Consider the following 15,385-nt stretch of genomic DNA (forward strand, 5'->3'; position numbering starts at 1 on the left):
CGCATCCAAGTTCTACCTCGTTTTCTTTGGTTCCTAGATTCTGTCATATAAAATGAACACCAGGGCCCCTGCCTGCATGGCCTGGGGTGGGAGCCAGGGTTTTTCAGCTGTCCAGGGTTTCGGCCTTAACCTCTTGAGGTGAGAATTTCAGCGTTTGGTGGGGGGGGCGGGGAGTCAGCTCCACCCTGCACCCTGTCTTCTCAACGGGGCCTCTCCATCTCCCAGGAGGATTAAAAACCTTTTCCTCCAGATCCCAGGTTTCTTTTGATCCACTGATGCTGCCTGCTTTCACCTTTAAACTTTCAGACCCAACGCTCCATAACCCTCATACAAGAGGTTGCACTGGAAGCAGCTGAAGGAGCACACCCTCCCTGCTGGTAAGGGCTCACCGCCCCTGGATAGTCCTCCCCTCCCCTCCCCCTGGTTCCTGCACAGCACCAGCCAAATGAGCAGTGGGTGAATCGGTGAATGAATGAATGAATGAATGAATGCAGACCATTTTTACTGGGACTGGTGGCAAGATAAGGAGAAAACTGCAAGAAGAAGACACATTTACTCACAGAATTGAATCTCATTTTCCCATTTTTTTAGCAACACAAAAAGAACGACTCAAAAAAAAAAAAATAAAGTGAACGGGTTGAAAGCAGCCCCAGTGAGAAGTGCAGCGTGCTCCTGGGACTGTCCAGCCCTGGGCACAACTTGCTACCTTGCTCTGTAATCACAGATCTGCTTCTCTGCCCTTGCAGGGACCCCCATGGTTCACACCCACAGGTCTCACATCTTTTCCCAGTCCTGGAGCTTTCCGAGGTTCTCATATAGTAGGGCTCTGCTCCCAGAAGTGAACACGGGGTCTAACTGGTCCGTGGGTTGTAAAAGACAGTACCGCACTGGAGGCTCCACAGTCCCCAAAGCCAGCAGGGGCTGGATAGGCGTGCTTCCTCGTCTGGAACAGATGCTCACCCCACGCTCCAAAGGAACTGCTTGGTCCAGAAGAGGGAGAAGACGAGCAGCAGAGTGACAATGAGGATGACAGCCATCAGGCAGGCAAAGGTCCGGAACTGAGGGTTGTAGAACCACTCCCTCAGAGAGTAGTGGCTGGAGGTGGGAGTGGGCAGAGGCATGGTGGCAGGGGACATGGTCTGGGGGCCCTCAGTCTGGCTCCCAGATCCACGGTCTAGGTCCAGTGTGTAGACCCGGGGCTGGCGCAGGAAGTGGCGGCTCTTGGGCTGGTCCTTGAGACAGAGCTGATGCCCTTCCAGGATGACATGGTGGGGCTCCAGGCGGAGTAGGGCAAGCATGGCAGTATCTGTGGGCAAGTCAGTGACAGGCTGCCCAGAGGCCAGCACAGTGGGCCGGCGACAGAGTGGGCACAGCAGCTGGTGCTGGGCTGGAGCCACCAGGCTGAGGTGGGCCAGGCATTCCACGCAGAAGGAGTGGCAGCAGTCCAGCACTTTGGGGGTGTGGAAGGTATTGTTGAAGGGGTTCCAGCAGACAGGACACTCGGGCTCCCGGCCCTGCTGCTCCTCCATCCTCAGACCCGGTGACAGGAGGCCTGGCAGGAAAAGGAGCAAAGGAATGCTTGTTAAGCTCTGTCCCTGTGCTTATTCCTGGGCTGAGTGTTCCATGGCTTGTTAAAAGGTATTATCAACCACATTTCACAGATGGAAAAACTTAGATTCAAAAAGACAAAGCGACTTGTTCCAGATCATCCAGTCCCAAGCCTTAGATCTAAGCCTGGTGCCCCTGTAGTATCCCCTCCACTGGGGCAAAGGCATGAGCCACCCCACTATTAATGAGCTGCCACTTGGAGGAGACTGCGTCCCAGCTTTGGAAATGGGTAAAAATGCTCCTTATGCTCCATGCGATTGCCCTTGACTTCTCAGACTTCAGGGAGAGGGTGGGGCGCCACAGTCTGTGGTTCCTGCCAGAGGGCAACTACTTCCTTCTGTGCTGCCTCCAATCCCTCACTAGCACGGAGCTGGGCTTTCTGAACTCCCGGGTCTGCCCCTCCTCTGGAAACAAACGGCAGGCCCTATTTCCCTCCCCACATTGGGCCGCAGAGCCAAGCCTCCAAGCCCATCTGCCCAGTCGTGCAGGGCACTGTGTTGACCTGGCAAGGGAGCTCCTGGCAAGGCTTTTCCCTTTACCTGGAGGCTTGGAGGTTTCCCTGCACAGGTTCCCCAGATCCCTTCTGAAGCCTCCTCCCAATACTTGGCCTCCCTGGTTCTTCCCTCCCTTTGTCCTAGAAAACCTACCTGGGCTTCAACTGGCACTAGAGTGGTGAGCAGACCACCTTGAAGGGCCTGATGGTCCACCATCTTCCTCTCCTGAATCTCCCTCTCGGAAAAGCTTTGGGAGGCTGCCTTCTCGCCACCAACCCCGGGGCCTGTCTCCATGGCAGCACACACACAGCACCTGGAGCTGTCAGGTGGCCTGGGCTGCACCCTCCTGAGCACACCTGCCTGCAGCGGAGGCCAGCGAGCTGCTTGTGGGTGGTGGGGGGGTGGGGAGGTGGGGGACCAGAGTTCACCCAGGGCTTGGCAGACAACCCTGGAAGTCAAGTGTGTGGGCAGTCCCTTCGAGACTTAGGATCACTGGCTGGAAAGGTGGGGGTAGCAGCTTCCTTTTTCTGGACTGTGGAGAGGGCAAGTGAGCCTTCCGGGCCTCCTCTCTCCTGGGCCCTTACTCTTCTCTAAAATGGCTGAAACCTCCTTCTCACACAAAGGCTGCCTTTCCTGCACTTCAGTTGCAGTGAAATTCACCTATTTGTCCAGTCCAAAATCTCAGATATCCCATTCAGCGAGTCCTCTCCGGTCCCCTGCCGATCATTTCCTGTGCCCAAGAAGCTGCAGCCAGAACACAGCCAGCCAGCCTGGCAGGCAGTGAGTGCTGAGCTCTTCCAGTCCATCCGTTGCCCATCCCAACCCTCGGGGGTTCAAAAGGGGGAACCAGGAAGGAGGAGGGAGGGCTCAAGGCCGACTTCCCCATTTCAACGTGAAACATTTAGCTTTTCTCATATTGGTTATTTGAATGAGTTGAAGAACTGAGCTGCTGAGGAAAAAAAAAGTTGAAAACCCACTTCTCTGCCCCAGCCACACATTTTGCAGATGGAAGGTAAGAAGTGACTGTCACCCAAGGTCACCCGCTGAGACGTCCAGTCCACCACCATGTACCGTCATAAAGACAGAACACTCATCCAGAGACCTGCTGGATGTACCTTATTAACCAAACAACACTCACATTTTCTCAGGGGATGCCCCATGGCCATGAGTCTCTTGTGGCAGGAATCCGGGAACTGTGCAGGGGGGATCTGGGGTCAGTGACTTTCCTGCTGCCCCTAATATGACATCATCTACGCTGACTGAATTGATATGTGAAGCAAAACCTGCTCTGACTCTCTCGCTCATGGCTTCCTGGTTTTCTTCTAGACCTCTGTCACTGCTCTGTAGAGGGGACACAAAATGAAGACCTGCAGGACGGTGGAACAGCTCTGGCCAAAGCTGGGGTGGTTTCCTAGGGACCCACACCAGTGCACGCCCTCTACCCACAGTCACGGAGTTAGTGGGCGCTCACTGCGGGCCAGGCGCTGCACGAGGCATGGGAACAGTAGCAGTGAACCAAGCAGATGTGGTCTTTGACCTCGTGGCCTTTTGAGTCTAGCATGGGAAAGACATTTAATGAGCGATGGCCAATAAATAAATATATGATGTTAGTGCATGCTAATAAAGGGCAAAAAGGAAGATGGGCTTGGGGGGGGGGCGTGAGTGCTTCAGGTGAGACCACCGAGGAGGGTTTCTCCAAAGCGGTGACACGAGAGCTGACTGAAGGACCAGAAGAGTCCAGGTGTGCAGAGTGGAGGAAGGACATTCCAGCTCAAGGGGAAAACGTGCACCAAAGCCCTCAGGTCAGAAAAGGTCTGTCAAGCTGAGGAAGTGAAGTGAGGCCAGGGTGACTGCGGTGTAACTGGTGGGGCTGGGGCGTCGGGGGGCAAGTGGCTCAGGGTGAAGCAAGAGCAGGAGAGGCAGGTCCTGAAAGCCGGTGGGGGGAGGGTAACCCGATCCTGATCCTGTTCCTGTTTTAAAAACCCTATTCCACTGCCGAGCAGAGGACGCACAGAAAGGGACAGAGTGGACGTGGAAGACCAATCAGGGACTCCAGCCGTGGTCCTGGCTGGGACGGCGGGACCTGAAGCGGGCCAGGCAATGGCAAAGAAGATCAAAGGGATGAGGTCAAAGATAGCTTTGGAGATGGAATCAAAAGCACTTCCCAAGAAACACTGGACAGCAGAGATTCTGGAGCCTGTCAAGGCTCATGACCCTGGACCGGCTGCTTATTAGGGCCATGATTCCAATTGAATTGCTTAACCTCTCTGTTCCTCGTTTTCTTCATCTAAAAAGAAAGCTAAAAGTAGGGCAAAGCTCTTAGATAGGGGCTGGCACCCCGTAAAGACCATCGTGAGGTAATTGGCATTATCACTGCAAATGGATTTGAGAGATGAAAATGGGTCAAGGCCAACTTCGAGGCTACAAAAAGTGTTCTGTGCTGAGCTTTGAGGAGCCCCCCAAATTTTAGAGTGTGTCAGAAACAGAACTTTAGTATTTATCAAAAGCCTTAAGACGGCCCTGACTGGTATGGTTCAGTTGGTTGGGTGTCCTCCTGCAAAGCAGAAAGGTTGCCAGTTTGATTTCAGTTCAGGGCACATGCCTGGGTTGTGGGCCAGGTCCCCGGCTGAGGCAGTACAAGAGGCAATCAATCAATGTTTCTCTCTCACATTGATGTTTCTCTCACTCACTTTCTCCCTCTCTCCCCCTCTCTCTATAAAATCTTTTTAAAAAAGGAAAAAGCCTTAAAATGTACATAGCTTTGATTCAGCAGTTCTCCCACTGGAAATCTATCCCATGGAAATAATCAAGGAAGGACCTGTGCAAAGGTTTAATTACAGAAATACCTGTCAAAGTGCTGCTCTGATTGTGAAGAACTGAAAACTGCCTAATTAACTAATGGAGGGACATTGATTAAATAAATTCTGCTCCATCCATATAAAGAGACATTCTGCAGCTTTTAAAATGATGTAATATAGCTCTGGCTGGTGTGGCTCAGTGGATTGAGGGCTGGCCTGCAAACCAAAGGATTGCTGGTTCGATTCCCAGTCAGGGCACATGCCTGGATTGCGGGCCAGGTCCCCAGTTGGGGGCATACAAGAGGCAACCACACATTGATCTTTCTCTCCCTCTCTTCCCCTCTCTCTAAAAATAAATAAATAAATAAAATTTTTAATGGCTAAATAGGCTGGAATCTAAAGGAAAAATATATTAAAAAAAAATAAAATGATGTGATAAAACATCTATTAATATGGAAATACATTGAACTTATGTCATTAAGTGAAAAGAATCAGTGATAAAACCATGTCAGAATATAATCCAATTTTCCAATATATGTGTACAATGGAAAAATTGTCTGGAATAACAAACACCAAAATGTCAACAACAGTTATCTCTGGGAGTTTGTTTGTTTGTTCATTTGTTTTTAAATTATCTTACCTGAAAATTCTAACTCTACTACAGTAAACTTGTACTACTACTCTTTTTTTTTTTTAAGATTTTGTTTATTTTTAGAGGGCGGGGGATGGACAAAGAGAGGGAAAGAAACATCTCTTTTGGTTACCTCTTGAATGAGTCCCAACCAGGGGACTGAACCCAAAACCCAGGCATGTGCCCTGACTGGGAATCAAACCAGTGACCTTTCGCTTTGCAGAAAGACACCCAGCCAACTGAGCCACACTGGTCAGGGCTGTACTACTCCTTTTGAGATCTCCCATTTCCCCCAGCACTGACCTACATTTCTGAAGCTCCCTGGCCAACCTATAAAGAGGAGAGTCGATTGCTGTTACATCCGCGTCTTGGCCCTTATCTGCCGTGGTGCCCTCAGACATCCACTGTTGTCTCAAGACCGGCTGGTCCGAGTCCAGCCTCTCCAGGAGGGACTCTGGCCAAGTATCCACCCGCCACTCACCCCCAAGGCAAGCCATCTCAGCGACAGCAAGTCCTGAACACGACCCCAAAGGCATTGCCTCTGTCTATGACCAAGTCAGTTTGCCAAACATTAATTGTAGCGCCACCCCAACGTTTTCATCCTCAAGAGCGAGCACTTTTATAGCACTTCACAGTTTACAGAGAGCTCCAGTCCTTGCTAGGATCTAAGTGTGGTATAAAAGCCTCTTACAATTTTTCCCGTTTACATAAGGCCATTTGGTTCTTTAAAACCACCCTGTGAAGAAGGCAGGATGGGGGGTAGAAAGTGCAGGTTTTGGAACCAGACACGTTTTTGCTGTGAGGTCTTAGGCTAATGGCCTAACCTCTATGAGCTTCACTGTCCTCTGTAAAGTAGGCTAATAATCCTCCCTTACAGGGTTGCTGTGAAGAGAGGATGATGTTTGTAACTTGCCCAGCAAGGCACAGCAGGTACTCAATACAGTGTGAGGTTTTGATACCCATTTTAGAGAGGGGGAAGTCAAGGCTTAGAATAGTGAAATGACTTCCCAAGGCCCCACAGCTAAAGAATGGCTGAGCTGGGAAAATGACCCCAGAAGCCCTTCCTCCCAGGCCATTGTTCGCCTGCACTGTGCTGCCTCTCAGGACTCGAGGGCACTGTGACCCACCCCTCCGTGACCGGCTCCGGCTCCTTACCTGCTCCCTCAGAGCCTCTTCCTCCTCCTTTCCCCAGGGCAGCTCCGCAGCATGTGCTCTGACTTCTCCTGGCCTGATTTCCAGGCAGCAGTGGGTGGGTCCTGATTGGCATGAGTCTTCAGGCTGCTGCTGGCCTGCTTTCTCTATTTCAGGTTTTCCTTTTCCTTCTGATGACTTTGGACTGACTGGTCACAGGGGACAACCTGAAAGCTTTGGTTTCATCTTCCTCCTATGAGTCACTCCTGGTTTTTCTCAAAGGGAGCTGAAGTCCATTCATCCTGCAGGCCTCTGTTCTGATTGGGCTGGTCGCCTGCCATCATCTCTGCTTGCACTTGCCCTTGACATGCTTCACGTGCTGACCACCTTGACCTCGATGGGAAGGTGGGGTGACTCTGATGCCACTTCTGCCCCTCAACCCAGATAAGACATTTTTATACTCTGAGCCCCTACAAGCAAAATATAATACAAAGATACAAAGAGCTCCTGCAAAACATTAAGAAAGGAGGAAATAACCCAACAGAAAAACAGTCAGGGGAGAGAGAGGTATTTAAAGAGCATGAAGTCCTCACTCAATGTTGGGTATAGATTTAAAACGATTTCACATCTACTCGTTTATGACTTAAGTGACGTTGTTTAATCCACCTGTTTATGACAAAGAGAAAAATGGCTTTGTTAATGAAATAAGCCTTCCAGGGTGTCATCCTTCTACATAGTTTTTGATAAGCAGTCAGCAGCCCATCAGCTGACAGGCCCTGCTGGGGGCTGATTGATAACTCCATGTAGAGAAGCAACCTTGGCAAGAGGACATTCAGACTATAAATACTGAGAGTTTGTAAGGACTATGAGAATTCTGGTTGGGCTGAGGAAACTATTCTCTAACCTTAAAAACTCTCCGAAGAACCTTGGGCATTTGCTCCAATCTTGGAGAGGCATTCCTGGGAGACAGTGGTGATAATGGCAGCCATGATAAACAGAGCAGAGGTCCCTGAAGGAGAGCAGCTTGCCCTCCCCCACCCCCACCCCCCGCCGCCCCCACCACTGGTGTGTTTGTTCCCTAGGAAAGGACTCCAACAAAAGGGGACTTTTGCATTGGCAGCTAGAAGCTAGCTCTTTGGTTGGTCACTGACTAGCCTACTCGTATAAAAAGTAGTGCCTACTTGTAGCCCTGGCTGGGTAGCTCAGTTGGTTGGAGCATCATCCCACACACCAAAAGACCGTGGGTTCGATCCCTGGTCAGGGCATTATACCTAGGTTGAGGTTTGATCCCTGGTTGGGCGAATCAGTTTCTCACATCAATCTCTCTCTCTCTCTCTCCCTCTCTCTCTATCTCTCTCTCCCTCTCTCTCTCTCTCTCCCCCACTCCCCCCACTTCCTCTCTAACTAAAATCAATAAACATATCCTCAGGTGAGTATTAAAAATAAAAACATAAACTAGTGCCTACTTGTATAAAAAGGTATATACCTCGTATTAAATTTGGATTTTATTCTCTCACCTCACTTTGCCTGGAACAATAGTGTGATTACTGTTATTTGTTTAGAGTATGTTATTTCTTTATCTAGCTTCATAAGAGATATTATCCTGTATATTTTTGGCTTGTGAAATCATAATTCCCACAGTGAACCTGGGCTGAATAAATTGCTGGGAAAGACAGATATCAGTCTCTGAGTACAACTTTTGCTGCTTCCCCAAAACAAAACAAAACAACTGGCATGTCTGTATAATGAGGTCTCCACAAACCCTCAGAAGGACAGGCTTCAGAGAGCTTCTGGTTGATGAACACATGGTGTTTCTGGGAGCGTGGCGTGTCGCTCCCACTCACCCACCCGATGCATCTCTTCCATCTGGCTATTCATCTGTATCCTTTGTAATACCTTTTATGATATTATAAAAGTAAGTGAGTGTTTCTCTGAGTTCCGTTAGCTGCTCTAGCAAATTAATCAGACCCAAGGAGGGGGTGGGGGGAACCTCGGATTTATAGCCAGTTGGTCAGAAGCACAGGTGATAACCTGGACTTTCCACTGGTGTCTGAAGAGTGTGTGTAGAAGGAGCATTCTTGTGGGACTGAACCATTCGCCAGTGGGCTCTGACACTACCTCTAGGTAGGCAGTGTCAAGATTGAATTGAGTGGTAGGACACCTCGTTGGCGCTGGAGAATTGCTTGGTGTGTTGAAAAATACACACACATTGGAACTGGTGTCAGAATTAGAATAGGCCTGTATCTTTTGTTAAGTGAGGTGTTCATCACAGTTTTATTTTAACCACAAGTGATTAAAGAATGTAAAAGCCCAATTATAGTGCATCAATTATGTGGAAAACTACATAATCACTTAAAATGATGTTGTAGGAGTATTTTCATTGACTTGTGGAAATGGCCACAATATACGATACAATATGGTGGGGGCAGGGGGGACAAAGTTTGTAAAACGATATATGTGTAGTATGAGCCACATGCTGTAAAACAAAATTTATATATATATATATATATATATATATATATATATATATATATAAAGATTTAAAGGTCGTGAGGCAGATATTACAATGGTTATCTCTGGGTTATCTCTGGGTGACAAGCTTACTGGTTTTGTCATTATCTTCTTATCTATATTTTCTAACTTTCCATTAATAAATAAGTATTACCTTTATGATAGGTGAATTCTCTTGAAAAGTAAGTAAACCTGAGTTTTTGGCAACCAGGGAATGTAGAAGGTAAAAAGAAAGCAGGTAGGGCTTTGTAAGAAATCAGTCAGGGCATTGCAAGCATTGATAAAATAAAACATGGTGCTTTTTGAAGGTCACTCATTGTCTAGTGAGCAAATTCAGTATCGTCATGTCTCTGGGTGGTGGGGGCCAGGGAGTGCTCTGCAAACAGTGGGACATTTTTCTGCGGAGGTACCCAGGAGAGACAGTGAGTCATCTCAGAAATTTTAGAGTCGAATTAATTTAGTTCATTCTTGGAGGGTGAGGTCAGCCAGCCAGAAAATCACCTCATCTAAGCAGCACCTTGGAACGTGGTGAGTGAGGAGTCATGAGGCTTGGCAGAGCCCAGCCAAGGTCTGGAGTGGGGGCGCAGAGTGGGTGAACCCATCTGGGGCGGAAGAGGCAGCAGGAGGCAGCGGAGAATGGAGAATAGGCCATGATGAGTCAGGTTTGGGTCACGTGGTTGATCGGTGTTCAGCAAGCAGCCCCTCTGAGGGTAGGGGGCCACTCTCCCTGTGGGGCACCCCATTGCTCAGAACCTTGGTTTGGGTCTTTCCAGAATTTAGCATTGTCCCAGCAGCCCAGCCATCAGGTTAGAAATAAAGTAGCTCAGGCCCATGCCAGACCTACTGAGTCAGAATTTGTGATTCCTAGGAGATTCAGAGACATAGTAAAACATGAGAAGCATTGGTTCAGATTCATAACGACTTCCCGAGGACCTGACACCAGGAAGAATAGGTACCAGACAAGGCTGGTGAATTCCCACCTGGGAGAGGGCCCCCCTCTGCACCTGCTTTATGTAGCATCTGCTTTTGTTCTATTTACAAGGCCACATCCCTCACACAAAACGCTCAGGGCCAGGTGGGTTTCAGAATTTTTCATATTTTAGGAAGGTAATTTGTACTTACCAGACATCAAGTAACTCTCTGAGTGGGATCTGGGGCAGCACCCTGCAATCAAATGTATGAACATTCTGCAATTTATTATAAATACTAGCATCAAAAAGAGTAAACACTATACGGTGAGGTCAATTATGGCACTGAATTCGATGAAAAAACTGTGTCTGCAGTGTGGGGATTGTAGAATTGTGGATAAGGTTAGGAACTATTTTTAGACTGTGCCCGTTCAATTAAGTTAGGAACACTGATAAGGTACTATTTCCCAGCCCTTGTGTACCTCTGACTTATCAGAAACTACGAGATCTAGATATCCTTTCAAATACAATGTAGTTCATATAACTTATCTCATCAAGCCCGGCACACCTGGCATGGTTATTCCCAGATCAACCCAAGGGGTTCTGTGAGGAGCAACTGAATTTTGGTGAAGTTAAGAATTGGTCCCAACTAGCATCGACATGAAATGTCTGAGCTGAGGCTGGAACCCAGGACCTCCGGCTCCTGGCCCCTGCTTTCCTTCCCCGGCCTTCATCTGAGGACAGTGTGCACGAGCTCGTGGGCAGCCTTCTCCTCCCCTCCGAGTTCCCAGGCTGTGTCTGCAGGGGGGACAGGCTCCAGCTGACGGCTGAAGGATCAAACGGTTCCTGCACATGCCGCCTGGGGTGTCTGGAAACACGACACTGAAATTGGATGTCTCTTTCTCCAGATGGGCTGTGAATGAGGAATCTCCTCTTTTAATCCCCTAGACTTCTAGCCACATGGAGGTGACAGCCATTGACCCTCAGGAGGTCCTTGGTGTGTGTTGGTTTTGGCACAACCAGGGGAGTCCGCACACTTTTTCTGAAGCCTTTCTGCCAAGGAAGAGTGGCGAAGTGTTGGCTGAAGGCTGTTTGTACAAGGAAGGTCCAGGGAGTTTCTCGGAAGATCTCAAACGCCACCTTCAAGGGCCAAGAGAGAAGGCTTTTGGGCCAGGGTCCCTCTCAACTCCTGTAATGCTCAGTGGGCAACACTGGCAGAGTCCTCTCACAGGGCTTTTAGAAGGTCAAAGTCAGGAAGCCAGGGACCTCCCTCCTCCCTGGGTCTGCAGGGTCTTGTTGTGCTCCTCCTGGGGCCTCGGGGTCTCTCGTGCTTCTCTGCTCTATGGCCACACTCTGTCATCGTGCTCCTGTCTGTTGGTAGAGTTTCTCTTCTCCTGAGGGAGTTTATGATTTCACCTTTATTGTAATACATGTCTAATACAGAAAAATTAAAAAACTCGGATGAAGATAATGATTACCGACGTAAGGGCAATGGTAGGCACTATTGTAAGGGCTCTATCTGATTTTTTAATGTTTATTGATCTTATATTTTAATTATATTTTATTGATTATGCTATTACAGTTGTCCTGATGTTTCCTCCTTTGCCTCCCTCCACCCAGCAATTCCACTGCCTCAGGCAATTCCCCCACAATTGCTCATGTCCATGGGTCATGTGTGTAAGTCCTTTGGCTACCCCATTTCCTATACTGTACTTTACATCCCCATGGCTACCTATTTGTACTTCTTAATCCCCTCACCTCTTCACCCATTCCCCCACACCCCACTCCCATCTGGCAACCATCAAAACTCTCTACGTATCCATGATTCTGTCTCTGTTCTTCTTGTTTGCTTAGTTTGTTTTTTAGATTCAATTGTTGATAAATTTGTATTTTTTGCCATTTTATTTTTCATAGTTCTCTTTTTTATTTCAATAAGTCCCTTTAATGTTTCATATAATAATGGTTTAATAATTCATATAATGATAGTTTGGTGATAGAGAGCTCCTTGAGTTTTTTCTTGTCTGGGAAGCTCTTTATCTGCCCTTTGATTCTAAATGATATCTGCTGGGTAGAGCAGTCTTGGCTGTAGATCCCCGCTTTTCATGAGTTTGGATATTTCTTGCCAATCCCTTCTATCCTGCAAAGTTTTTTTGAGAAATCAGCTGACAGTCTTATGACAACTTCCCTGTAAGCAACTTGCTGCTTTTCTCTTGCTGTTTTTAAGATTCTCTCTTTATCTTTAACCTTTGGCATTTTAATTATGATGCATCTTGGAGTGGGCCTCTTTGCATCCATCTTGTTTGGGACTCTGTGCTTCCTGGACTTGCATGTCTATTTCGCTCACCAAATTAGGGAGGTTTTCTTTCATTATTTTTTTTCAAATAGATTTCCAATGTCTTGCTCTTCCTCTTCCCCTTCTGGCTCCCCTATTATGTGAATGTAGGAACACTTGCAGTAGTTCCCTGCTTATACTATCCTCATTTTTTTTTATTATTATTTTTTTCTTCTTGTTGTTCTGATTGGCTGTTTCTCACTTCTTTATGTTCCAAATCATTGATTTGATTCTCGGCTTCATTTACTCTACTGTTGTTTCTCTGAATTGTTTTTTTATTTCAATTAGTGTATCCTTTGTTTCTGACTGGATATTTTTTATGTTGTTGAGGTCTTCACTAAGTTCCTTGAGCATCTTTATATGTGTTTTGAACTCTGCATCTGATAGATTGCTTATCTCCATTTCATTTAGCTCTTTTTTTTTCCTGGAGTTTTGATCTGTTCTTTCATCTGGGCCATGTTGCTTTATCTCCTTGTTTTGTCAGTTTCCCTGTGTTTGTTCTGTGTATTGGGGAGAGCTGCTTTGACTCTGTGGCTTGGTAGAGTGGCCTAATGTAGTAGGTGTCCTGTAGGGTCCAGTGGCCCAGCCTCCCCTGTCATCCAAGCTGGGTACTTGAGGTGCACCCTTCATGTGGGCTGATTACACCCTCCTCTTGTAGTTGAGCCTTGGTTGCTGTTGACAGGTCAATGGAAGGGATTTACCCAGGCCACTAACCTGCAAGGATTGGCTATGACCACTGACCACCAACCTCCGCACTCTGTAGAGCGTCAGCTGTGCAGGGGCAGGGTGGTGGTGCTCCGATGTGGCCTGTAGCTGTCCACTGGGTGCACTGGCCCTGGGGTTTCCTCGGTGGTGCAGGCCAAGATCAGTCCAGACCTGTGTTTTTCCCGGGGTACCCTGCCTGAACTCTAAAGCAATTTGAGATGGCTGCTACCTATGCTGGGCTTAGAGATTCCCAGGCAAAGTCAAGCTGTGAATCTAGGCTGGATGCTGCTAGTGCCAGGTCTGGGGCTCACTGAGGCCATCTGTTACTTGTTTGATAGGATTTAGGAAGTTGTGAAGCATGATTCAAGACCAGCCATTCAGATGGAAAGGCAGCTTTGGTGGACGCATAAATTGGGTGGGGCAGAGTCTCTGGGAACCTCCAAGGCGGGTCAGTGTTAGCTGGGTTGATGAAGTCTCAGATATGGCACCAGCTTGCTGGCTCTGTGGGGGAAGGGTTTAGAAAAGGGACAATGGCCTCTGCTGGCCTCTATGCCAGACACTTCAGTTCCTCCCTGTACGCCACTGGTGCCTTCCAAGCGCTATCCAGGTGCTGGAGCTCTGAGCTGGAGCTCAGAGGGAGTGAGTCTGAGTAGGTGAGTCTGTGTGTGGGTTCTTTAAGGGGAACTGCTTGGGGGTCCAGAAGTTTCTTCCACTGATTCAACCCCTGCTGATTTTTATAGCCAAAGTTGTGGGGATTTATCTTCCTGGCACTGAAACCCTGGGTTGGGGGGCATAGTATGCGGCTGGGACACCTCACTCCTGAGACATCCTTCCTGAACTTTTATCCACCCCACATGGGTGAGGGACCAGCCTGTTCTGTGCCTACACCCCTCCTACCAGTCTGGATGGATGTGATTTCTTTAATTCTGTAGTTGTCAGATTTCCATTCGGCTCAATTTCTGATGGTTCTGAGTGATGGTTGTTCTGTATTTTAGTTGTAATTTTGATGTGGTTGTGCGAAGAGGTGAGCCATGTCTGCCTAGGCTGCCATATGACTGGAAGTCCCCTCTACCTGAATTTTATAACTTATCTTTCTTGACAACTCAACTATATGGGTAGGTGCAATCATCATCAACATCATCATCATCATCATCATCATCATCACCACCATCTCCATTTTACAGATAAGGACACTAAGACACAGGGAGATTAAATCACTTGTCCAAGGTCATAGGGATAGGAAGTGGCAGACTGGGATTTTAAAAAAATTATCATCCCCATTTTATTGTATTTTTTTTTCCATTACCATTTATCCTCCCTATACCCTCTTTTACCTCCGACACATCTTCCTCCCCACAGCAGACGGGGATTTGAACCAGGCAGCCTGGTGCCAGAGTCCATACCATAAACCATCAGGTGCACTGCCATATAAGGGGAACAGAACCTCATCCCAAATCCTACATGGAGGGACAACCACTGACACGTTTGGGAAATAGCCTCTAAGTCTTTTACTACAGTATTCTAAAAATACATTTTAAAAATAAATTATTTAAAATATGTCATACTCTGTACTGTTTTGTAGCCTTTTTTTCACTTACCTTTCTACATCATAAAATAATCTTCTACAACCTTTTCTTCAAAATGAAAGTAGTCTTCTATGAGGTATATCTGAAACTAACATAATACTGAATGTCAACTGTAATTGAAAACTTTTAGATATATTTAAATGAAAGTCTTGCTTTTTGACTGTAAAAGTGATAAAATAAATAAACTTATGTATTTGCTTGTATGTACATAAAATGTCTCGGAAAGGACACGCTAGGTGTTGGTAACTCTGGTTACCTCTGGAGGGAGCCAGATGGAAGGCAGACGTGGATAGGAGGGAGACTTGAGTGTATCAGCTCTTCATGACTATGTGAATACATTAAATATTTCAAAAAAAAAAAAGTTTAAAAACAATAAGCCCTGGTTTGGTGTGCCTCACTCAGTGGATTGAGTGCCAGCCTGTGAACCAAAGGGTTGCTCATTCCATTCCCAGTCAGGACACGTGCCTGGGTTGTGGGCCAGGTCCCCCATTGGGGTCTGGAAGAGGCAGCTGATCAATGATTCTCCTCCCATGAATGTTTTTCTCCCTCTCTCTTTCTCCTTCCCTTCCCCTCTCTCTAAAAATAAATAAATAGATAAATAAAGCTGATTCATCCTCATTGCAGGAAAAAAAACAAATAGAAAGGCATTAAGTAGAAAGTAAATTGATCTTTAAAGTCAAT

The 15,385-nt window shown here is 47.3% G+C and overlaps 1 protein-coding gene across 2 annotated transcripts; it reads right to left on the bottom strand.

Annotated features, from left to right (window-relative positions):
• Positions 1-880: 880 nt before the first annotated feature.
• RNF183 (ring finger protein 183) lies at positions 881-6,743 on the bottom strand. Of its 2 annotated transcripts, none has more exons than XM_090275966.1 (2): positions 6,687-6,743; positions 881-1,552 (listed from the first exon to the last, which is right to left on the bottom strand). In XM_090275966.1, exon 2 carries the CDS (start codon positions 1,527-1,529, stop codon positions 957-959), a length of 573 nt encoding a protein of 190 aa, XP_090132092.1. In that variant the 5' UTR covers positions 1,530-1,552; positions 6,687-6,743; the 3' UTR covers positions 881-956. The 2 variants fall into 2 exon arrangements, with proteins under 2 accessions (XP_090132092.1, XP_090132093.1); XM_090275967.1 differs by lacking the exon at positions 6,687-6,743 and adding an exon at positions 2,256-2,462.
• Between the last annotated feature and the right edge of the window lie 8,642 nt (positions 6,744-15,385).

This window comes from Furipterus horrens, unplaced genomic scaffold, assembly GCF_987537825.1.
Source record: "Furipterus horrens unplaced genomic scaffold, mFurHor1.1.pri manual_scaffold_4, whole genome shotgun sequence".
In the NCBI taxonomy this organism is placed as follows: Eukaryota; Metazoa; Chordata; class Mammalia; order Chiroptera; family Furipteridae; genus Furipterus; species Furipterus horrens.

What these genes read in the sequence shown, in the direction of transcription:
- RNF183 (XM_090275966.1), bottom strand. Translation starts at nt 1,529, where the DNA reads ATGGAGGAGCAGCAGGGCCGGGAGCCCGAGTGTCCTGTCTGCTGGAAC.